The 25,471-nt window shown below is 39.9% G+C and overlaps 1 protein-coding gene across 7 annotated transcripts in view; it reads left to right on the top strand.

Moving 5' to 3' along the window:
• Positions 1-1,136: 1,136 nt before the first annotated feature.
• LOC103060734 (butyrophilin subfamily 1 member A1-like) overlaps positions 1,137-25,471 on the top strand; it is a 34,966-nt gene continuing 10,631 nt past the window's right edge. The window contains exons 1-5 of one of the 7 annotated variants that reach the window (XM_088133427.1): positions 1,137-1,315; positions 9,632-9,778; positions 16,426-16,565; positions 18,179-18,264; positions 24,918-25,077. In XM_088133427.1, the coding sequence (XP_087989553.1) occupies positions 25,011-25,077 (67 nt within the window). In that variant the 5' untranslated portion in view covers positions 1,137-1,315; positions 9,632-9,778; positions 16,426-16,565; positions 18,179-18,264; positions 24,918-25,010. Of the gene's footprint in view, positions 1,316-9,631; positions 9,779-16,425; positions 16,566-18,178; positions 18,265-19,294; positions 19,399-24,917; positions 25,078-25,471 lie in introns of those variants that run through there. The other 6 variants (XM_088133421.1, XM_088133423.1, XM_088133422.1 and 3 more) reach the window with 6 other exon arrangements.

Here is a 25,471-nt window from a genome sequence, read left to right as displayed (position 1 = left end):
CCAGTTCTGACAAGGCTGCTGCAGAAGCCTACAAGACAGAATTTGAGGAATTCATGAAGGCGGAAGGATACGTCGCTCAGCAAGTGTTCAACTGCGACGAGACAGGGCTCTTCTGGAAGAAGATGCCAAAGAGAATCTATATCACACAGGAGGAAAAGGCACTGCCGGGGCACAAGCCCATGAAGGACAGATTGACCCTTTTGCTGTGTGCGAACGCAAGCAGCGACCTGAAGATTAAGCCACTACTGGTGTACCATTCCCAGACCCCGCGTGCATTCAAGGAACACAGTGTGAACAAGGCCAGACTGCCTGTTATGTGGAGGGCCAATGCGAGAGCTTGGGTCACAAGGCAATTGTTCATGGAATGGCTGCACGAGGTGTTCGCACCCACCGTTAAAAAATATCTTTCTGACAACTAACTGCCTGAAAGGTGCCTTCTTCTGATGGACAATGCCCCAGCACACCCTCCAGCCTTGGTGGATGATATGGACGCCGAGTATGACTTTATAAAGGTCAAGTTCCTCCCCCCCAACACGACAGCTCTTCTGCAGCCCATGGACCAGCAAGTGATCTGCAACTTTAAGAAGCTGTACACAAAGGCACTCTTCACCAGGTGTTTCAATGTCACTGAAGAAACATCCTTGACTCTGGAAGAAACATTTCAATGTCCTCCACTGCATCAGCCTCATTGACAAAGCCTGGGAAGAAGTCACCTACCGGACCTTAAACTCAGCCTGGAGGAAACTGTGGCCAGAATGTGTCACTGAACATGACTTTGAAGGGTCTGATGCAGAGGTAGTGGAAGAGATTGTGTCCATGTGCAAGAGTATGGGTCTGGTTGTCGATGGTGCAGACATAGAGGAGCTTGTTGAGGACCATAAGGAGAAGCTGACCACGGAAGAACTTGCTGAACTCCAGAGTGAGCAGCAGAAAGCACTTGGTGAGGAGCATTCCACTGAGGAAGAGAAAGACAGGGAGGAGGTTAGCAGTGACGTGATTAAATCCATTATGGAAAAATGGAATGAGTGCCAGGATTTCTTTGAGAAGCACCACCCCAACATAACTGTAACGAACAGAGTGCTGAATCTGATGAATGATAACGTGGTCTCTCATTTCCGGAGGGTTATGCAGCTCAGGAAAAAACTTTAGACAGATTTTTCCCCAGAACTGAGTGTGCAGCTAAGAGACAAAGAAGAGAGGAAACCCCTGAAGGAGATCTCCCCGATGTCCTTTTGGAGGGGGACTCTCCCTCCAAACAATAACTGCCTCCCCATCCGCCTTCCTGTCCTCCACGCCAGAAGTCGCCTCAAGCAAGGTCAGCGTCCTCTCTCTTCATACTGTGCTGTACTGTACTTTGTTTCATGTTTTTATGGTTTAAAAATAAAATACATATGGTTCAGAATGGATTAACCATATTTACATTGAACCTTATGGGAAAATTTGCTTCGGGTCGCGACCAATTTGGGTCGCGACCAGAGTCGCGGAACGAATTAAGTTCGTGAACCGAGGTACCACTGTATTGTTCCCGAGGGCAGGCATCATGATAGAGAAGGCCTGAGTCCCATCAGGTTTAATCAATGGGACGTGAAGCATGCTGACTCTGCCTGGCCATATGGGAAAGGCAGAGACTACAGAAGAAAGAGGATCTCTCAGATAATCTAGCCCTTTGCCATCTGCCAGTGCTCTCATGATGGTAGAACGCAAAATAGGCCACTCTTGGTGATCTGAGCAGATCCAAAGTTTCATATGGATAAAAACAGAACTCTCCTGGATCAGGATGAAGATCCATCTAGCCCAAGATCTAGTTTTCCATCAGACCTGAGGAATTGACAACCCTCTCTCATTGCTTTGGAATAGCTAGTCCTGAGACGGATTGACGGAGTGGTAATTTTAGGGTTAAAAGGAGGGAGGCAGCAGAGGCTCTCTGTGCCTTCATTCATTGCTAGGCAGAGGGCAGAGACGGGTTGGCTGCAGACTCTGCCCAACTCCCCTTCCTGCTGAAGATAGATTATCTACAAGCCTTGCTTCACTCTCTTTTCTCTTTAAGATAGATTAGCCGCAAGTTTTGCTTAATCCCCACCCACCCCCCCCCACCCACCCCCCACCCCCCGACGACAGCCTACTGTAAGTGCAAGCAGAGAAAAGCAGTAAACCTCACTAAAACTGGAAGAGGAAGTGATCAGTTGTGCCTGCAATGGGAATAGATAGATAACAACTGAATCATATTTCTCCCCAGGAACAGCAAAAGTGTCCATCATTTGGGACTGTTCTGCCCATGCAAGGGTGTGAATAATTACTGTTTGCCAATGATCGTGTACTTCTTTGTTCCAAAATTGTATAAAAACTGTGTTGATTTGCAAGCTTGTGCACTTGATCTGGAAAACTTTCTCAAGTGCCCTTTCTTCTACAGAATAAAGCTATTAAAGAGATTTCTGCTTTGTGTGTTTAACTGGGCGTTTCAAGATTGCTCCTCCTTGATTCTCTTTAGTATAATAGGAGAATGAGAATCTCTGCCAGGTTTTCAAGATTCTGTTATTGTACCCTAAAGAAATAAAGTAGAGTTCCAGTAGTTCTTGTGGAATCTGTTTCCTGACCTGGTCTACCTTGAAGGGCTGAGGAAGGAAGGAAGGAAGGAAGGAAGGAAGGAAGGAAGGAAGGAAGGAAGGAAGGAAGGAAGGAAGGAAGGAAGGAAGGAAGGAAGGAAGGAAGGAAGGATAATCAAAGCCCAGTTTTATCCCAAACCTGAAGGGACCAAAGAAGCATAACATTTGGATGACAACATTCAACTATTATTTTTCATTTGGATAAACAGGAAGTCAGCTGGAATTCCCCTGTTTTCTTGTTGCCTCATTTTATGATATACAATTTCAATCTTTTTATCTACATTCTTTTTCCAGAAATTAATTAAGCAATGTACACACCCCATAATTGGTGGGATGTGGGCAACAGTATGTACACTATATTAGGAATGGTAGTAGGAATTCATAAAAGTAGGAATTCATAGGCTGCTGATAGCTGAATGTGAATGATGGTAATGAAAGAACCAAAGGTGAATTTAAGGTAGAATTGCACAATGTTCTGGATGCATGTGATTAAGGAGGAAAAAGTATTCCATATGGTGACATGAATGGATGAGTGGGAACAAACTGAGATGAGTGAATATTGCTTTGAAAAAGGTCTGATTTTTATATATAATTTAAGCATAAATAAAATATGTTGCTTTATTAGAAAAAAGTGGAAAAAAGTGAATGAATGCAGTGAACGAATGTAGTTAAAGAGAGCAAGGAATGATAAAGAGTACAGGAAGGAGAGAAAATGCAGATTAATTTTAAAAAATGGAACTAAAACATTGTGTTGGAAATGGATGAAAAGGGCTAAGCAAGGAGTCTCCAGCAGAGTGAATGGAATTTAGAATGAAAGTGATGGAAGGATTTGGGATGAAACTGAAGTTAGAAAATTATGGAAGCAGAATTTTAGACATTTGTGTGGGAATGATAGTGAGAAGTTAGATTGAAATTGTTCAAGGAAACAAAAATGAAAAAATGCTATATGACGTTGCACGTATTGTAGCTATAGAAGATGTTCAGTAATGTAAAAGTGATAAGATATATCAAGGGTAAAAGTTATAAAACAATAAAATTGTTTAAAGAATAATGAAAGGATTTAGAAAAATAAAGACGAGCTAAGAGGAAATTGATTCCGTGTTAATTCTAAAGTGATTTATGAGCAGCTCACTAAAGAAACCTTGCCCCTGCACCATCTTTAGTTCCTCCCCCAGGCCTTGGGATAGAGTGAGTGGTGGCACGTGCTGGGTAGTGTGATCTATCTGATCAGGCTATTTTTCTATATTTTTGCTTTTCAGGCTATGTATATTATTGTGTTTTTATTGTTTTTTATTTTGCAAGCTGCCCATAGTCATGATAGGTTAGGGTGACTGATGCATCTAATAAATAAATACATAAATAATAAAAATGAGGAATATTTAACATATATATTCTAAATAAATAGAATACATTATAAATAAGAAAAGCCCAACACTTACTTCAAATAGAGATGAAGCCCTGGAATGGGGTTTCCAAGCAGAGTGTCAGTAGATTGAGAAATCCAATCGTGTTTTCTTTAAAAGACCATGAGAATGTGGATTCAAAGAGTAGGAATGTGACTGACTTTATATCCAGACAGCATCTACTGTCTGCACAAAGTTATTCCTGTTTTTGAAAACATTATAAGACAGGAAGGATGAACTGTTTAAAAGTGACATTTACAAAAACTCATCAAGATCATCTGGCAGAGACTGCAGAGCTCATATTTTCTGTGGCAAATGTGAGTTGTCTACTTCCAGCTGAGACAGAAAGGCCCCCACCTCTAGATTGGGAGAGGCCCCCACCCCATCTAACAGGCAAAAGTATTTTGAAGGAGGAGAGCCCATCAACCAGGGAGCTGTGAAGAAGTGAATCCAAACTTTCACCCCCATCCCCTACCGACAAATCAGATTGCCCTACAAATTACATTTAATAGCATCAGTAGGGATCAGTAAGGATCAGAAAGTAAATTGTCCTCTCTTTGAGTCAGTTCCTTCATTGTGAATAATATTTGGTTGATCTTTGGGAAGCTGAATAGTTGGAATAAGTGGAATGGTCCAAAAACAATTTTGTTAAAATGTAAGCATCCCACCAAATGGAATATGCTGTTTAAGATGAAATTCTTCCTGCATACTTTTGCAAATTTCCGAGTCTGGGTGTTTCATGATGGCAGAATGGATACTCTGCTAGATTTATACATACACACACAGATGGTGCTGCCCTTTTAAAGTCTAACTGAGATATGCCAGTTACAATCACCCACAGGGGACCCTGAGCCTCCAAGGTCCTTGAAAGGAAGCTGCTTAAATTAATACCTGAGCAGACAGGCAGATAATAAACCTTTAGAAGAAGCAGCAAGGTTAATTGACTCCTTCAGAGCCCTGCCAAAGTGTAAGCAGGTGGACATTGTTAAAACCCTCGATAAGCATAGGCAGGCATTGCTAACATGTGCCATAGCAGACCCCTCATTGATTTGGTATCTTCCGTTTCTAATGTACATCTGTTTGAACTCAAACTTGACTTGAGAAGAACAGCCTTGAAATGATTAGAGGCAGCTGAAAACCCTGAGGGAAGGAAAACACACATAGGTGCTGATCTTTCAAGACTGAGTTTGGAAGAAGGGCCTCCTTCAAGAGATGATCTTATCACTATCACTGACTCCCCTATTGAGATCTGAATGAACCAGGGAGTGTAGGCTTTAATGATGAGCTCCATGGACTTGACTACATGTATCCCAGTAGATGTTTACTTACAACCTAGATTTAGGCCTTTGCAGTTTTGGCAATAGAAGTTTACAAAATTACCACAACAGATCAGCAGTCTTTAGAACAATGAAAGAGTTTTGATCTGAAAGGGAACAAAGAAAAATCAGCACAAAGGATGACACCTCAGAGGAAGTCAGACCTGGAAGAAGAAGCCAACTACTCATTTAGTGGTGGTGGTGGGTGCAACAATCTATCTTATGCTCCTCTGGCTCTGGGCGTACAATCCTGCTTTCTCTGAAACTGACTGGCCCAAGTGTGAAGCTGTTTGTTCCTCTACAGAAATAATTCATGGAAGCAGCAGTACTGGAGGCAAAATAACTGCCAGTTAAAGATTGTACCCTTACCTTTTTATCATGAAATATTGCGGGGTGGTGGTCAAAATAATAATAAAAAAATATCTTTCCAAATTTGATGTACTCTTTCTACAGACTTGGATTATAACTGAGTTAGGCTTAAATGGGTTTCATGATAATTCATGTGTGGTTTCATCCTGTGAGCTAGGTGGGAGACCTAAGGGGAGATTAGTAACTTTAACCAACATTGATCTACACGCTAAATGTGTCCCTTGCCTCTCTTAGAGTCATTGGCAGTAGTAACTCTGCTGCTTTTTAAAGATTTTGAGGTTACGCTGTTTAATTTATCCATACCTCTAAGCAATGGTTGAGGTTGCAAAAAGTCTCTAGGGTTGCATTGAAGAATATATTGAAAGAAGTATTATAGCTGACCCAGCTGCCTATTTATTAATTGGTGGGGATTGAAATATGTACTAGATTGGGCACCAATGATAATACCCTTTACCAACACTTCAAGTGTTAGTATCTGATGAATCCCTAGAGGAACCTCTTTGTCAAGGTCAGCAAAGGGTCAAGGATGCAATTTAATGGGATTTTGTTTGAGACAGATGACCATGCATATGGATCTCTGTATTTTGAATGGTGTGCTTCTCAGAAATTGCCCAGCTGAATATACTCCTCTCTTGGGGAGTAGAGAAAATGTCAATTGTTGACAATTAGATCACCTCCCCCTACTTTTTTTTTTTTAACCTTAGTTCTTAAAGCTGTAGGTAGAGCCACATCTAGGGAATGACTATCATCCCCTAATAGTAAACACACTCATGCATAATAGGCTAGTGAAAACAAAGGCACCCAGAATTTGGAGACTATAAAGACTATCCAAAAACTTTGATGGAAGAAAAGAAGTGTTAATGCTGTTTAATGACTGGCTAAGATCTGAATATGTTTTAGAAATTCGCTCAGGTCTAATTGCAAATATCATGCATGATTGAATCAGTGAACAATTCTGATGGTTACTCCCACAAACTAGCAGAGCCCAATACTGCTATGTGCAGATGATGCAGATCTTATCTTCTGCTTTCCTGTAGTCTTAGAAAGGCAATGAATGCCATAGTCCAATGCTGCAAACAGAAGTGGCTAGTACTTAACTTCCAAAAATCTAATGTCATGGTCTTCACCAGAAGGGCTAAAATACAAAGATGGAACATAGAGGTCCATACCTTTAAACACTTGGAAGTAATTTTCCATTCCCAGGGAATCTGGAGGGCTCACCATGTTTATGTCTCCCAGCTGGCATCAAGGTCTGTAACAGCCATCAAGTGATGATGATGATGATGATGATGATGATGATGATGATGATGATGATGACCAAAGGAGACAAAGTAGTACTGGTAGCCTTAAACCTTTCCCAAGCTAAAAACTTCCCAAGATCCCAGGTGGCTCTCTATGCTGGGAATAGTATTCTCGAGATGGTTGAAATCAAATTTCTGAAGTCTATACTTACTGCACCAAGAGAGGTAGCTAATGACCTACTCAAATTAGATTAATTTTAGGCATCAGGGATGCCTAAAATTAAGATTAGGGCATGAAGGCTGATGTTAAAATATTGCCCTTTCCACCTCAGGTCTACAGTACTTCCACTAATAATGGCTGATGATTTTCTATCCAAGTGGAATACTGTCATAGAACAAAAAACAATGGCATATGGGTTAGCAGGGTTTACATGATTCTCGGGGTATGATCCTGTCATATCTTAAATTCTGCAAAGTTTAAATCATACCGAGTTCCAGACAGAGGTAAACAGCTTGGCAGAAGCCAAGAAGCAGGTCCTGCATGACGAAAGGATTTGGGAAAACAGTAGCTCTCTCTCTCCCTACTTACATTTTTCAAGTTAAAGAAAGCTCTTTTTTTCTGGTCTAGGTATAATATTTTGCCCTTGAGAAGATAGTCTAAGATCCTTTATGAAAAATGTATTTGTCCATGTGGAACTGGGGATATCAAACATTCATAACACCTATAACTTATCTGTTTCATCAGTATCCTGGAAGAACAGATAACTTCTACATGATTTTACTTTTTTCACATTTTAATCTCCCCACAACTCAGATTGTAGCAAAATATTGTGCAGCGGCTGGAAAAATGAGGCACCAATTAATGCAAAATCTCCCATAGTTATACTTCAGTTTATTTGCCAACCACCATGGTGTTATTCAGTGTTTTGTTTATTGTTTTAGTACCTTTTTCTGTTTCTAGCCTTTGACATTATTAAGGTATGTATGTACGTATGATATAAATGCAGTTTACTTATGGAGTGTCTGTGCAACTTGTTCAATATGGGTGTGAAGACAGCATCTATGCCTATTGATAAGAAGAATGCCATTATTGTTCTCTGTTAGGAAGGGTTATGTTAATGTAATGAATTTCTAGGAAACTATGAACAAAATCAGTTAATTAATATCTTGACCTTCAGCTTACCAAGAGAAGAAATTAACCAGAAGAAAAGTTTCACCTATTACATTTCTACCTGTCCTATAGCTGTTCCCTTGTGAACAAATTGCCAGTGCATCTGGGCAAGTATTGATACAGATATGCTCTGATCTCCAAAAAGCCACAAAGAGTTGTGTTGTTGGAGGTGAGACTACTAGGAAATTCTAGGAACTTCTTAGAATGGGAAGTTGAAAATACCTTCTGGAACAGGACAAAGGCAAACCATTTCTGAACTGTTTTGTCAAGAAAATAACATGGATATGTCCATTTAGTCATTAGGAGTCAAGCTCAATTTGAAAGATTTTATCTTAAGCCAAAGTTGCCACCAATGATATATGGCACATCTGAACAAGAAGACCTCCTTCTTGATTTGGACATGTTTCCTGATTACACACTGGGGTGGATTCCTCCTACAGTGTTAAACAGTATTTCAGCTCCATTTACTACTGTCTTGTTTGACTGGGTCTATCTGTTAATTCTGGGCTGCCACAGCTAGGAAGTGTGCTTGGGTTAAGAAGGAGCAGAAAAACAAGCCCTTGAGTGGCAAAATTTCTCCTTAGAATTGATTAAAAAGCACTCCTGGTGTCCAAGATACAGTTGATGATGAAAGCAGTTAATTATCTGATTAAGAAAAAGGCAGGTTCTAAGGTCAGTTGTGCACTGCGTATTTCTATTTCAGAGCCTTCTAGAACAGCAAGTTTATTTTCTTCACCAGCTTAAGTGATAAACAGTCTCATATTTCAAGCCTGTTATTATTTATTAAATGCATTTATATGGCCACCCATCTTTAAGCATCTGTATGGCAACAAAATTTTTTATTTTTTAAAAAAAATTGATAATGTTTCATTTTAATAATCACTTTTTATCTTTTCATCATGTTTGTTCTTATCCACTTGTTATTTTATTTAGTTGTTGTATGCCACCCAGAATTGCTTTGTGTGAGATGGGCAGCTATATAAATGTGACAAATAAATGAAGGAAGGAAGGAAGGAAGGAAGGAAGGAAGGAAGGAAGGAAGGAAGGAAGGAAGGAAGGAAGGAAGGAAGGAAGGAAGGAAGGATTGAAAGACAACAACTGATTAAAAGCATAGCCAAGGCACCATTAAAAAAATCCACTAAAACATAAACATACTGGGCTTGTCTAGCATCCTGGCTCCAGCACATGGAGGAAGAACCAAGTCTTTAAGGTAGTGTTTCTCAATCTTGGCAACTTTAAGATGTGTGGACTCCCTGGGAACTCCCAGGATTCCCCAGCCAGGAAATCCTCGGAATTGAACTCCACACATCTTAAAGTTGCCAAGGTTGAAAACACTGCCTTAAAGGATAACATGTTAGAGATGGAGATACAGTATCTTATTTTCTGTACTGTAATGAAATCTTGTTGTTTGCACTTCAGTATCCCTCAGTCCACCAACTGCATTTACAGGTACAGCCTAGATTGCAATGTAGGGAAAGTGAAAGTAAATCTAAGGCAAAGGGCATTTAGCTACTTTCATTTTTCATAGTGCTTCCCAGGACCTGCACAATTCCTTTCTTTTTGTGAGTTTCATGGACTTCACAGGCATTCAGAAAGTTGGGTCCTACTCTTCGACAGCAACAATGGAATCTAATCTTTCCCCTCACTGTCAAGAAACCAGAGCGTGACTTATCAGGTACAACTTTCAGTTGCTAAAGAATCCAAGTTTCTGCTAGCGATTCCAGGAACTGCTGGAACCTTGTAGCTTGTAACTGCAATGCAATATCTTGATGCTGGGTTAAATGCGCGCAGTGAAATCTTTATTAGCACTATTTGTTAAGCCAAATATGACTTTGAATATAGATGTATCTGTCTGCATGGCTGAATGTTCTGCTTTTGCTATGTAGAAATATGGATGTATCTGAGGTCCAGATGTGGACTGTGGCATTCTTTCCCTTACTGGCTGTGAATTCTAGGAGTTATATTCCAACACATATGGAAGAGGAAAGATGGGTCTAAAGGAAGACAACCGAAAGGGAAATATCTATATCTATATCTATCTATCTATCTATCTATCTATCTATCTATCTATCTATCTATCTATCTATCTATCTATCTATGCAAATGACTGGAAGGGAGAGGACTGAGCTGCATGTCTTCCTCTTTCCTTGCAAATAGCTTTTCATTTTTGATCAGTTAATTCAAATATGATTTGCCAAGCTGCAATTTGCCATGGTAAGATCAAGTCTGTGTGTATGTGTGAGTGAATGCTTCTATTTTGCTATTTTTCTAGTTCCTCTTCTTCTAAAGCTACCATATGGTCTGTCAGGAGAGGTACACAGCTGCATAAGGAAGTTCTTGCAATTTCCAAGACTAAGGTCTACTCAACGGCATGATGTTTGTGAACACGTGTGAGAAAAGGCAAAATGGTGATAAACATTACATGTAAATACATAAAAGCAGGGCTACAGTTGTGCTGCCACAAACCACCAACCCAGTTTTTCAGTCAGGTGTCTTTAATACTAGTACTAAGGGTAAACAGAGAATCTTGGAAGCTGCAAGAGGAATTTCCAACCCTCACTTCTTACTAAATTCATTAAGGTGGAATCTCTTGGAATGTTTTGAATGGTTTCTTCACAGGTTATAGTTTTTTTGCTGATTCAAAGTTGGATGTTTTTGTATTTACTATGTGCTCTTTAAACATTCATACAGAAGTCATATGTGCATGTCTGTGTGCATAGGTGAGTATCCAAGAATTATGGCACATGTAGGAAAAAGGAATGGTTAAAAACCTGTTTTCCTCCTTCAATTGTACGGGGAGAAAGATATCTGGTCATGCCAGTTTGCAACGTAGCCAGGAGGTCCATTTGATTGGCGGCATAAGCAAAAAGGATCTAAAATTTAAATACTTGGTATTATTACTTTTTAAAATGATTGTGAGTTTCAGTTGTGGTTGTTGTTGTTCTTGACATGGTAGCATTTCTATTTTTATTATGGTTAGGGTTTTTAAAAGTGGAATATTTTGGCTATAATATAGGGAGAATGGGGTGTTCTTTATTTGCCTAATTCTCATTCAAAACCATTTAGCTCAGTGGCCATCTAGGGCAGGGTTTCTCAACCTTGGCCACTTTAAGATGGGTGGACTTCAACTCCCAGAATTCCACAGCCAGCATATGCTGGGAGTTGAAGTCCACCCATCTTAAAGTGGCCAAGGTTGAGAAACCCTGATCTAGGGTTATAGTAGCAAAGCCTAGGCAATAATTATATTGTTTAGTCGTTAAGTCATGTCCGACTCTTCGTGACCCCATGAACCATATTGCGCCAGGCCTTCCTGTCCTTCACTGCCTCCCTGAGTTTGTTCAGTTTCATGCTCATTGCTTCAGTGATGCTATCTAACCATCTCATCCTCTGCCGTCCTCTTCTCCTTTTGCCTTCAATCTTTCCCAGCATCAGGGTCTTTTCCAAAGAGTCCTCTCTTCGCATTAGGTGACCAAAGTATCTGAGCTTGAGCTTCATTATCAATCCTTCCAATGAGCAGTCAGGGTTGATTTCCTTTAAGATTGACTGGTTTGACCTCCTAGCAGTCTAGGGGACTCTTAAGAGTCTTCTCCAGCACCACAGTTCAAAGGCATCAATTCTTCGGCGCTCAGCCTTCTTTATGGTCCAGCTCTCACAGCCATACATTACTACTGGAAAAACCATAGCTTTGACTATGCGGATCTTTGTTGGCAAGGTGACGTCTCTGCTTTTTAATATGCTATCTAGGCTTGCCATAGCTTTCCTCCCAAGGAGCAAGCGTCTTTTAATTTCATGGCTGCAGTCTCCGTCTGCGATGATCTTGGAGCCCAAATAAATGAAGTTTGTTACTGCTTCCATTTCTACTCCTTCTATTTGCCAGGAATTGATGGGTCCAGATGCCATGATCTTAGTTTTTTTAATGTTGAGTTTCAAGCCAGCTTTTGCACTCTCCTCTTTCACCCTCATCAAGAGGCTCTTTAGTTCTTCTTCACTTTCTGCCATGAGGGTGGTATCGTCCGCATATCTGAGGTTGTTGATGATTCTCCCTGCAATCTTAATTCCGGCTTGTGATTCTTCCAGCCTGGCATTTCTCATGATGTACTCTGCATATAGGTTAAATAAGCAGGGTGACAGTATACAGCCTTGTCGTACTCCTTTCCCTATTTTGAACCAATCGGTTGTTCCATGACCGGTTCTAACTGTTGCTTCTTGGCCCGCATACAGATTTCTCAGGAAACAGGTAAGGTGGTCTGGTACTCCCATCTCTTTAAGAACTTGCCACAGTTTGTTGTGATCCACACAATCAAAGGCTTTTGCATAGTCAATGAAGCAGAAGTAGATATTTTTCTGGAACTCTCGTGCTTTCTCCATGATCCAGCGAATGTTGGCGATTTGATCTCTAGTTCCTCTGCCTCTTCGAAACTCAGCTTGTACATCCGGTAGTTCTCGGTTCATGTATTGCTGAAGCCTAGCTTGTAGGATTTGGAGCATAACCTTGCTAGCATGTGAAATGAGTGCAATTGTGCGATAGTTTGAGCATTCTTTGGCATTGCCCTTCTTTGGAATTGGAACATAAACTGACCTTTTCCAATCCCGTGGCCACTGTTGCGTTTTCCAAACTTGCTGGCATATTGAGTGCAGCACTTTAACAGCATCGTCTTTTAGTATTTTAAATAACTCAGCTGGAATACTGTCATCTCCACTAGCTTTGTTGTTAGCAATGCTTCCTAAGGCCCACTTGACTTCACTCTCTAGGATGTCTGGCTCAAGGTCAGTGATCACACCAGCGTGGACATCAGGGACATTAAGATCTTTCTTGTATAGTTCTTCTGTGTATTCTTGCCACCTCTTCTTAATCTCTTCTGCTTCTGTTAGGTCCCTGCCTTTTTTGTCCTTTATCATGCCCATCTTTGCACTAAACGTTCCTTTCATATCTCCAATTTTCTTGAAGAGATCTCTAGTCTTCCCCATTCTATTGTTTTTCTCAATTTCTTTGCATTGTTCATTTAAGAAGGCCTTCTTATCTCTCCTTGCTAGTCTCTGGAAATCTGCATTCAGTTGCTTATATCTTTCCCTTTCACCCTTGCTTTTCACATTCCTTCTTTCCACAGCTATTTGTAAAGCCTCATCAGACAGCCATTTTGCTTTCTTGCATTTCTTTTTCTTTGGGATGGTTTTAGTTGCTGCCTCCTGTACAATGTTACGGACCTTCGTCCATAGTTCTTCAGGCACTCTGTCTACCAAATCTAATCCTCTAAATCTATTCATCACCTTCACTGTGTACTCACAAGGAATATGATCTAAGTCATACCTGAGTGGTCTAGTGGTTTTCCCTACATTCTTCAATTTAAGCCTAAATTTTGCAGTAAGAAGCTCATGATCTGAGCCACAGTCAGCTCCTGGTCTTGTTTTTGCTGTCTGTATAGAGCTTCTCCATCTTTGGCTGCAAAGTATATAATCAATCTGGTTTCGGTATTGACCATCTGGTGATGTCCATGTGTAGAGTCGTCTCTTGTGTTGTTGGAAAAGAGTGTTTGCTATGACTAGCTTGTTCTCTTGACAGAACTCTATTAGCCTTTGCCCTGCTTCATTTTGTACTCCAAGGCCAAACCTGCCTGTTATTCCGATTACTCCTTGACTTCCTACTTTAGCATTCCAATCCCCTATGATGAAAAGGACATCTTTTTGGTGCTAGTTCTAGAAGGTGTTGTAGGTCTTCACAGAAGCGGTCAACTTCAGCTTCTTCAGCATCAGTGGTTGGGGCATAGACTTGGATGACTGTGATGTTGAATGGTTTGCCTTGGATACGCACTGAGATCATTCTGTCATTTTTGAGGTTGTACCCCATTACTGCCTTTCCCACTCTCTTATTGACTATGAGTGCAACTCCATTTCTTCTAAGAGTTTCTTGCCCACAGTAGTAGATATAATGGTCACCCGAATTAAATTCACCCATTCCCGTCCATTTCAGTTCGCTGATTCCCAAGATGTCGATGTTCAATCTTGTCATCTCATGTTTGACCACATCCAGCTTGCCTTGGTTCATAGTTCTTACATTCCAGGTACCTATACAGTATTGTTCTTTACAGCATCGGACCTTCTTTTCGCTTCCAGATACATCACAGCTGAACGTCCTTTCGACTTTGGCCCAGCCGCTTCACTCTTTCTGGAGCTACTTGGAATTGCCCTCCGCTCTTCCCCAGTAGCATATTGGACACCTTCCGACCTGAGGGGCTCATCTTCCGGCGTCATATCTTTTAGCCTTTTAACATTGTCCATGGGGTTTTCTTGGCAAGGATACTGGAGTGGGTTGCCATTTCCTTCTCCAGTGGACCACATTTTGTCAGAACTCTCTGTCATGACCTGTCCGTCTTGGGTGGCCCTGCACGGTATAGCTCATGGCTTCACTGAGTTATGCAAGCCCCTTCGCCACGACAAGGCAGTGATCCATGAAGGGGAATAATTATAACCATTGTGCAAAAAAGCACATACTCTTAAGAGGCAACTGCCAGTCATATTTATTGAAAGAATTTGAGTACTGGAGTGATGATAGAAGGATAAAAATGGTTTCAATCCATTTTCTTGACAACATGTCTCAGTAATCATTTAATCCCTTAAATGTGTTCATTACATTGCTGTATTTGTAGCCTTCTTTTTAGGATATAAGCCTTTCAAAGAAATGTCGTGAGATGTTAATAAAATCAGAGCAAACGTCATCATAATCATTATTAGCATCAGCATCAGCATTTTTATGTTACTCCATTCAAAACTGGCTCCCAGTAGCATCTTGCGTAAAGAGAAATTTCAAAACAAGGGAAAATATTGCAATAGTGATGTCACCCACCAGGGGCAGGTCTGAACTTAAGGTCCCTCAAATGCTCTGTGACAGAGCTGTGTAGGTGGTCACGGCTTAGGTATGAGGGCAAGCTGTCCTGCAGAAGGGGAACCACCACTGAGAAGACCTGGCTATGGGGTCCCTGTTGGGAAGGGGACCCTTAGTGGGTGTCCCTTCCTTGATCTCACTGGAGAGACAGATTCATTTCAGAGCAGTTGGTCTTGAAGACATCCAGGCCCTGGGCCATATAAGTCTTGAAAGGTAATTATCAGCCCCTTGAATTGCACCTGGTTGCTGCCTGGCAGCCATTAGATAAACTTAGAAAAAGCCACTAGGATCCTTCTGGAGGACGGCCGTTAAATAGCAACCCTCTGAGGGCCAAGTCAGCAGAAGTTTCAAATATATTAACTTCCACATAAGGAAGGTGCTACAGCTATGATGATCATCTGCACTGTTTTTTGATGCACCTATATGTTTGTGTTTGATCACAGTTGTTTCGGTCAAGGATATGCTAGGTCTTTATACTGTATAAGGCAATGTTCTTATATAATTTATATATAATAAATATATTATTTTGTTCTTTCAGTTCTGCTTTCCTGGAATTGACATGATTTTAAATGCAGATGTGATTTTGTGTCCTACATGTTCTAAGCAATTTCCTTAAATGAATGCCAAACCCTAAAGTGAGGAAGTGTTTAAATGAGTATTTTTTTGAAACCATTGTTCATGTCTGTGCTTGTCAAGAGCAGCTTGGATTGTTTAGTTAGCTTTATATCTTCTATTTCCTCCAGGACTTCAAGATGGTTTCGTTTTATCCCCACAGCAGCATTCTTGTGAAATAGACTAGACTAAGAGTGAAATCATGGAGTGAAACCAAATCTTTTTGTATTTGTTCCCCAATAGCAGGCTAAGGTCCAAAGGAAACTTGATGTTTATAACTATTATTTATCTTGTTTGCTTGCTACATGTCATTTCACTGTAGGAAAGTCCTTCATGCCAGTTGGCTATTGTAACTCTGATAGGAATGCCCTTTCCCCTCTTCCTTCCTTCAATTAATAAGAGCTCTGCCACTTTCTCCTTCTAGCCCAAATGTAGAAAGAATGATTAAAACATATTTTTTCTTCTACTTTTTTTTCTTTTACTGGTCCATTGGTGGATGCATCAGACAGGAAGGTATCAAGTATAGGGGGAGTCAACGTAAGAGACTCATACAAAAGATCCATCAATGAAAACTACATATCCTCAAAAAGCCAGCATGGAAAGGGAAGCAACAGGCCCTTGCTTTTTTCTTCAAGTTAGTTCAGGTTGACAGAAGGAAGAGGACATCTTGATAAAGTTGGGCCCAAGTTGTTAGGGCTGTAATAGTAAGCAGCACCTGATTGTCACCAGTCTCCCTTCAAGAAGCAGGCTGGCTGGCCTGAAAAAAAAAATTGTCAAGTCAATTCCAGATCTATAGATAAGTAAATGTGCCATTCTGCTCTTTGATACAGCCTGGAGTGCTTCTGCACAAGTCGGTCTTTAAGCCTTTGGGAGAGGTTAACTGTTCATCCTTAAAGTGAAGCAGCAGACTCTTTGGAGAAGAAGACAGGCAAGAGGAGAAGGCTCATTCCCCTGTGTACTAAGACAACAGGTACTGTGACCACCCCCTGTCCTACTGAGTACTTTAGTTGTTATGGGTGTGCTTACCTCATAGATGATAATGAGTAATGGATAACCCAACCTTAATTGTTCCAGTCCTGTTCCAAAACAGAAACTGATTTATTTTCCAAAACTGCAGTGAAATTCTCTTCCCTAAATGTAAAGTATTGTCCATGTTCGGACAATTGTTTGCTAAGAGGTCTGTTACAGAATTTTGGTTTGGTTTATGCACCATCTCACAAAAGTATGCTTGTGAAAATAATAATTAATCCCCAGTGAGGCACTACCTTGATGTGGTTGTGGGGTTGTGTGTTCTGAGGAGGATGAGAGCTATGCCAGAGGTTCAACCATACTGGACAGATCTCATCAGAAGAGCCAGATGAAGAGTGTCTCTGCCATAAACAATATGGTGAGATGTAATTTGCAGAAACATATACCGGATCAGTTGTTGGGCAAACAAGGATCAATGTTCTGGTTCCTGGACATCTGGTGACAAGTGGGCCACAGGAGTCAGGACTGTTGGCTGAGCAACCAGGACCAGCAGCTGCGGGACTACTGGAAGAAAAGTTGTTTACCCATCACAAATATACAAAGACTGAAAATGAAGACCACTTGAAGACCATCGGTATTGACAAAATCACCATCGGTCAATTGCAAAAGGCAGCTTTACTTGGAACAGCTTATGTCCTGCAATGATACCTTTAACACCATCAGACAACAACCTCTGCCTGTCTCAGATCCTTGGGAAGGACTCAATAGGTGGATAAAAATGCCAAATCCAGTCTAAACAACTGGCTGTGACCAACAATAATAATAATATGCCTTTAACAAAATATGGAACATTGAGGGAAGCACAGTAACTACAAAATTCCATCCAGTCAAAATCATTTAACTCTTTAACTGCCAAACCAGTAAAACAAATATTTACAATTAAAACCCAACCCAGCGCAACAATTGTCTGGAGCAACAGCTTATAATATGTCAGAGTGCAGCTATGTCCATAACTACTAAAACAGATATTAAACTAAACATTGTCAACAATGTGATATAAACAGCCCCACTGCACACCGACTAGTCAAATAAAAAGGCCTTTATATATTTCACATTCCGTAAAGGCATCAAGCCTTTGCACAATGTGAAAGGGAGGAAGCTTCTGGTGGAAGAACAGAGAGCAAAGATCCTTCCCAAAAGAACATGGCAATTGAACAGAATGGTAGGGAGAGAGAAGAGCAGCCAAGTACTGGGGAGTTTGTGACTGGAGGGCTCTAAATATAAACATCAGTACTTGAAAACTGAGCTCTATCTCAGATAGGGAGCCAGCAAAGAGCCCTGCAGTCATGAAACTAGCGTGGAAGATCCAGAACAGTCCAATTAGCACTCTTTCTGGAGTAGAATTAGAGGGTGGAGAGAGAAGTCAAGAACACTTGGGAGGAGAGTATGGCGATACTTTAGTATGAAAGGACCAAGACATGCACCAATCCTACTTTATTTCTCTTGAAGTGGTTGAAAACAGTCTTGTAAGTTCTTTGCAATCATTCATTAAAAAAAAAAAAAAGGTACAGCTTGGTCATAGTACTTAATGATGAACCTTTACCTTCTGTATAGATGACCACAGTGATTTAAAGAGCCTGCACATCCAGGAAATACCTTCTGATCCTTCTTCATTACTGTGGCTCTCAGAAATTCAGCTGGTGAGTTCATGGGTCATGCCTATCTATGTGGATGTGCCCAGACTCCAGAACTCCCCCTCCTGCATGCCCTTGGACCCTCTTCGCTAGCATTTGGTGTGGTACAAAATTTATTTTGTAAATTGTCAATGGACTTGTGTTCATGGAAATCTGTTTGGGGTTCAGTTTTAAGTGTGATCTCCAAACTCTGGATTTTTGTTGAGAGATTTTATTAAATGATGTGCTTTAAATAACATTGATTATAATCCAATCTGAATGCATCTCATGAAGAATTGAGATGCCGTTTTTTAAACTGAAACCAAAATATCATCTATAATTAATAATATGTAATATATGCAATATTTCATATTGCATAGGATATATATTCCCTACAAATATATACTTTACAGTTTTCCTACTGCTCCCTGCTCCCCCTCCCCACCCCAATTTGGTTGAGGGTGTTCACGTATTTTCCTGGTTACAGGCTGGATTACTTTAGAGCATTTTAATAATCTAATGAAAATACAAGATATGCCTTTTGAGTTTCTAAGCAAATGAGCCTCAGTTTGATTTAACGTTTTGAACATGTCCTGTATCCGTGACTTATGGGTTGGCCTGTATTCTGTGTAAGATACAATTTTGAGAGAGAGAGAGAGAGAGAGAGAGAGAGATTGACAATAGGTGTATGGAAAATACAGCATTAACTTGAAAGTGGTACAGATTTTTAAAAAAAATGAGTTCATGAAGGGTACTTGTGAACAGCAGCTGATGTTCTTTATAGCCAGCTAGTATCCAACATTGTTACTGGATGTTTCTTTTGGTTTCAGCTCTGCTCCAGTCCAAGTTACTAATGACTAATATGTTGTTCGGCTGTTTCAGTTCCTTTGAAACTTGAAAGACAGGCATGTTTGTTCTGGGGACTGGGTAGAGAAGAGCAATCATTTAGTCAGTCACTATGTTCCAGCCAATGAGTGAAATATTTCCCTATTTGACTCTGATTGGTTGGCATGGATCATTTTAGTTTGTTGTGAAAAAGCCAATGATATCTGTGACATATGAGTTTTGTGGCCAGGCAGGCTGCTTCTGAGCTGCTGTGAATCAGCAGAGAAAAAGGGAAAAGATGAGGAGAAGAACCCCAGGCATGGCCTTGAAGTGCAGGTAACCTGTCACAAGGGCAGACGAGCTGCCTTGGTTGCTAACCAGGACTGTTGTGGGGCAGATGGAGGCAGCATTCTGATTGGCCAAATCTAAGATAAAGGTTCTGGGATTTAAAGCCAAGGGGGGGAAACATACCTCTTCAGTTGCTGTTGGATTGATGTGTAAAGGGGGGGGGGGGAGAAGAAAAATGGAGAGACATGTCACAAGTTTGAGTCTGTGCCACTCTGAGGCATCAAGGCAGTGGGTGCCTTTGGAGAGACTGTATAGGAAGTTGGTGGCTGTAGAGAGACATTGCTTGAGGTGTGCTGGGCCGTTGGAGTTTGCAGCTGCTCTTTCCTGGCTCCAGAGAGAGAAAAGGGTTGAAGATCTCAGCTGGAGGTTTCCTGGGACAAGAGAAACGAAGACGCAGACAGAGGGATGTGCTTCACCTAACATCCAAGGTAGATGGGGACAGAGGGTGACGGTTGCCTGCAGCTGGACACCTGGAAACCTTGGAAAAACTCCACGCCAGGAAAGGCTGGGCAGAAGACTCAGAGGGAGGTGCATCACACAGCATCAGTTGTAGAAGGATGGCTGTCACGATTGGAAAAAGCACAAAGAATGACTTTAAGTGCACACCAAACTCAGCCAATTCCCTTCTTATCTTCTTATCTTTCTCAGTGAAAAGCTGAGGGGGAGGAGAAAGGGGGGAGTGGTTACTATGTGGCAGAGTGGTTTGTTGCTAGCAATAGCAGAGAGTTAAAGGATGTTAGAGACTGAGAGGTTTGGACACTCTGCTGTAAATAGTTTCGTTTTGCCTTAATTCCAGTAAACTGCTGCGTGTGCTTAAAGTCACACACGCTCCCAGCCATAAAAGTACCCTCAGTCTCGCTGTGACAGTCTCAACTATGTACATGCAGCAATCCTTTTAGTGGCAAAAAATGTGCTGCAGTGCTATTGCTGCAACTATCTAATTTTTATATCGATTATAGGCCCATGCTGCAATTAGAAGGTCATACTACATGCTCCCAGAAAAGAAACAAAGCAATGCTAAGTGTAAATTATGCAGAGAAGCCCTTACCTTTTCATATGTATTCTTCCTGCAAAAGTCAGAAATCTCTGGTAAGCATCCTCTCTCCTTTTTGCACCAGATGTCTTCCATCAGTTGAAGGACACCAACTAAATCTCAAATCAGAAAAGAGAGAAGGATACTAACAGTGACAGAGACAGGGAATAAAGTGTTATATACAAGATTAGAAATAACAGAAGAACTCACCAAATTTTTCAAGGAATTATATTCTAAACAATTGACAGGAAAAACATCTGAAAACATACAGTACATTAAAGATTCAGAACTTAAACAATTCACTGAAGATTATAGACAGATCCTAAGTAAATCTGTAACAATTCAAGAGATCAAAGAAGCAATAAAGACAATCAGAATTGGAAAGACATCAGGTCCAGATGGGCTGATGGCCAAATACCACAAAAAATTAGAGAAGGAACTGGCAGAACCACTACTGAAGATGATGAGTGAAATTCAGACAAAAACAGTACCAATGACATGGAAAGAAGCATACATAACTTTAATACACTATTAGAAGAGAATCATCTGAAGAAATCTCAGACTACAGACCAATTTAACCTCCAAAGAAGACCTGGCGAAAAAACAAACTGGCTGTGAAATAGCAAAAGATTCAGTAAAATATCTAGGACTTCACTTGACAGGATGTAATAAAGATATATTTCAAAACAATTGCTATGAATTATGAAAAGAAATAAAAAGAGGCCTTGAAAGGTGGAAAAGTTTAAAAGATTCTTGGCTAGGACTCCTTGCAATAATAAAAATGAATATACTACACATGATGAGCTTTCTAGTCCAAATGGCACCAATTCCAATTTCAGAGAAAAATCTGCAAGACTGGTAAAGAACTCCGAAAGAAGAGAATATCTCTAGCTCAGGGTTGAACTGTGGATCCTAAGCTCAGAGAGCACCAAAAATGCCATGGTAAAGAACTATTAACAGGTTTATATGGAGCAGGAAAGACCAACCGTAAGGTTCAAAATCTTACATGACTTAAAAGAAAGCGGTCAACTAGCATTTCCTACCTTCAGATTGTATTACAGAGCAAGTTGCCTGTTATGGATAACAGAATGAACAAAATTTTCAAACAGCAGAATATCAGTTATAGAAGCAGCAGACCTAGCTAATGGATTTCATAAGTATCTACTGTATAAATAAACAAAAGAATTCAAGGAGCATATTATAAGACAAAGTTTGCTAAAAACTTGGAATCTTCTAAAAGCAAGGCTACATCTCACCATTAGCATCAAACTTTTTTATGCTATGGACAATTACAGTAAAAACCATTTAATTACATATGGCAATACGACTTATCCATATTCAGGAAATAGATTAAAGACCCAAGAATTGTCCAATGAAAGAAGGAACTTACCATGGTTAATGTACAGTATCTGCAAGTAACTGGAAAAATAAAATCTTAAAGAAGGAGGGACCTTGAGAAAAATAACAGAATTTGAAATACTTACATCCTAATATGTATTCTTAGTTTTGTGTATTTACAAATTGTCACTGAAATACAATATGGAGACAGAACAAATCAAAAGTGGTATGATAAAATGGATGTAAAAGTTCAACGAAGCAATTACAGTGGCCCAGTGGAGTTACAGAAAAAATCTATAAAATTTACTCCAACCTATAATTTAAGGGAAATTTGGTGTAAAATGTTTTACAGTTGATGCATAACTCCACCAACAATTGCCAAGATATAGCATATAACAACAAATGTTGGAAATGTCATGACAAAGAAGGGACATTTTATCACATGTGGTAGTTATGTAAAAAAACTCAGAAGTACTGGAAAGAAATGCATCAAAACATTCAAAAAAATTCTAAAAATAAAATTTGAACTGAAATATTCAGAGATATTTTTCTTAGGTATAATTCCAGAAAACATAAATGTAAAAGATCACCGTTTACTAAGATATATGTTAACAGCTGCAAGAACAAACATGCGACAACACTGGAAAAGAGAAACCTTGCAGATGATATCGGATTGGGAGACTAAAATTGGAGAATATGCTGCAGTGACACAATTCACAGTATATATCCATAATCGAAGTTTAACTAAATTTAAGCAGGAATGGCTCACTTATATACAACTCATTACACAGCAAGGCAAATTGAAACATTTGAAATATGGTTTCTAGTACCTAAACAGAAACCAGCAATGATCTTTAACATTCAATGTAAAGCATAGATAACCACACTGTGATCAACAGTTGGGGACACAAATGGAAGGGAAAGGAAGAACGTGTTGCCATAAAATCTTTTCATAATGCTTTTTATTTATATTCAGTGGCTGTTTTTTTTTTTATATCTTACTTCTTTTTTCTCTTTTGTATTTCACTAGTTCAACAATAAAACCATATTAAAAACAACTTTGTATTACAACTGAATGATCTCTGGAGCTGCATCTCACTGTATTTATAATTTGATACCTCATGCTGGATTTCCCATATCAATGCAAACCCACTGAGACTTTGCATGGGCAAAAGGGGAAAATGTGATTTGAACCAATAGCAATTCTTTTAACTCATATTAGGCACAGATGTGTCAGTGACGGCATCTACATCACCACAGAAAGCTGTATTATGGGGAGAAATTATAATAAATGTTGATAGCCATTTGTTTAAAAATCATTTACAACAGGCTAACCTTATGTTACTGATATGTACAATAGAGACAGGGCACCCTCTTTTGGTGAGAAAAGAAACACCAGAATGGTTTCATAAATTAATGTGGGTGCAGGCTTCTAATCTGATTGTGAAATGAATTCTTCTGCCATTTTCCTAAGGTGACTTACTTGAGAGCTAGTACCATGCAGTTAAAAAGCACTGAATTAGTAAGTACTACCAATAGATATTATTACATGTAGAAAGTGCTTAAGTTTCTTCTTGACAATTGTATGAAGTGGACAATTGCTTATATTCAGTGTTGGGGAAACAAAACTAATGAGATTTGCCTCTGATCTGGGAGCCAAATGAGAAAAGGGATAAACTACTTCAACCTGCAAGAGTGAATCATGTTGTTCAGTGTTACGGTGTGTAAAATTACTAACAGTAATAACAACTAAAGTTCCTTTCAGGGAGTTTTGTGTGTTTTTTTGAACATGAAACCAGAAGCAAAAGTTTCACCCCCTGTAATCTAAAATAGTTCAGCCTATTCTGCTATTCATGATTTTATTCCTGTTTTTTCCTCCCATGGACTTCTTGAATTGTAAGGTGCTTCCGGTGTCTATAAGCACTTGGGAGTAAAACAGTGATCTGCCAATGAGGCCGATAGATGGGACCTCTGCGCCTCTGTCCTTTCTATCCTTTCCACAGCCTCAGTTTCCTGGAAGTTATCTTCAACATTTATCCACTATTAAAAAAAGGCATCCAGGGATTTCTTCCTGGCACAAGTGATGGGTCTGGAGCAAGCTATTTTTAAGGAAAAGCAACATGTTTTGAGATCTTCATTTAGAAACTGACAGATCCAGAATGCCAAATTGTATTTGAGGGAACATTCACCTCAATGCTCTTGATTATTCCCAACTACATTTTTAAGAGTCTTTCTTCCTCATACAGGAAGGTGTTCACAGTAGCCAGATTTAATGCATTTCTATTGAAACTTGGGGAAAAGCAGCTTAATAACATTTCCTATTTAGATTGCCATTGCACATGCTCAGAAGGAATAATTGAATTAATAGCCCACTCTCTATTGCCCTGCCCATTATATCAGAATCGGCTATCAGTTCTGATAAATCCTCCTCTTGCTGGGTGTGTGGGCTAACCTGAGTCCCAGATTGTACACTTTTATTTGCAGACACCTGTAATTTCTAAGTAACTTGCTAAATTTTGCCCCAAGGCATTTGCCATCAGAAGCCAATTTTAAATTTACTTAGGCTTGGAGCATCTGATTGTTTGGGGGACTTTGTTTGCCCTGTTACTACTGCTGTTTATATGCATATATGTAACACACTTTTGTCCAGGGATGTCTACAGGGTATGGTAAAAAAGTCAAGATGGAAGCTGCCATGGTGCAGTTGGAGCTCCACCCTGTTTTTGACGTGTGTCATGTTTGTCTGATTTGATTTTAACCTGTTTTACCCATTATTTTGCCTCACATGTCCCTTCCTTTGATACATGGTATTCGTCTTAAAAATATGCATTATCTTTCTTCCTTTTAATTTGTTCTTTTACTGTAAGTGTATAAATAATCATTTCTGACCCCTTCAAACAGGGAAAATAATCTTTGTATGACAAACAGCCAGTTGTATCCAGACACCTTTAATGACCATTCTCTTTTGTGATGAAGAGATTTCTCTCCTTTACATAATTTTGTGTGACTTTTTTTAAAAGGAAGGCTGTAATCCAGAAGTATAAGGAAAATGATTCTTTGGGGAATAATTTTGTTTAAAGATTATTCTACTGGAACAAAACAGAGAAGGAATTCTTGATGTCCTCATTTCCCAACAGGAAGAAAATTGCTGTTCCAAGACGGTGACTTGATCTCTGAATCATCTTCCACAGAGGTTCTCACGGGAAGCAACTGATCTTAACGTTTGGCAGATGGCATATTTCCAAAAGTTACCTTTCACTTTCCTACTCTTGATTGTTTTAAGTGACATTCAAGCAGGTAAACTTTTCTATTTTCTTAATTTGTTTCTTTAGCTACTGTATTTTTATGCAGTACTGCCTTATAACAGGACAGGAGCGAGATTCGGTCAGTGGCACTTCCTTTACTCTTATTTTGCCTTGCTTTCTATTGGGGAAGGAAAGAAAACAAGCTCCAATTTCTAACCCTAAAATGACCGCTGCTGTATTTTTGGAGAATTGAAAGGGTGTATTTGTATTTATGTGCACTGGCTATGTCAGGTCATGGAACACTAAGAATCTGTACACCAAGCCAGGCAGGCAGGGAGGAAGGTGACCTGCAAATGTAGGCTAAGGTCCAAATGCCAAAGTCATGAATTTTGGAAAGCCAACTTGCTCCTCCTCCTTTCTTTCTTCTTTCTAACTCATCTTCAAAT

This window comes from Python bivittatus, unplaced genomic scaffold (assembly GCF_059951505.1).
Source record: "Python bivittatus isolate LINGU-HERP-01145 unplaced genomic scaffold, Pbiv_v1 ctg000080_np1212, whole genome shotgun sequence".
NCBI classification, from domain to species: domain Eukaryota; kingdom Metazoa; phylum Chordata; class Lepidosauria; order Squamata; family Pythonidae; genus Python; species Python bivittatus.
The sequence above is the reverse complement of the archived record's forward strand: the minus strand, read 5'-3'. Positions and strand labels throughout refer to the sequence as shown.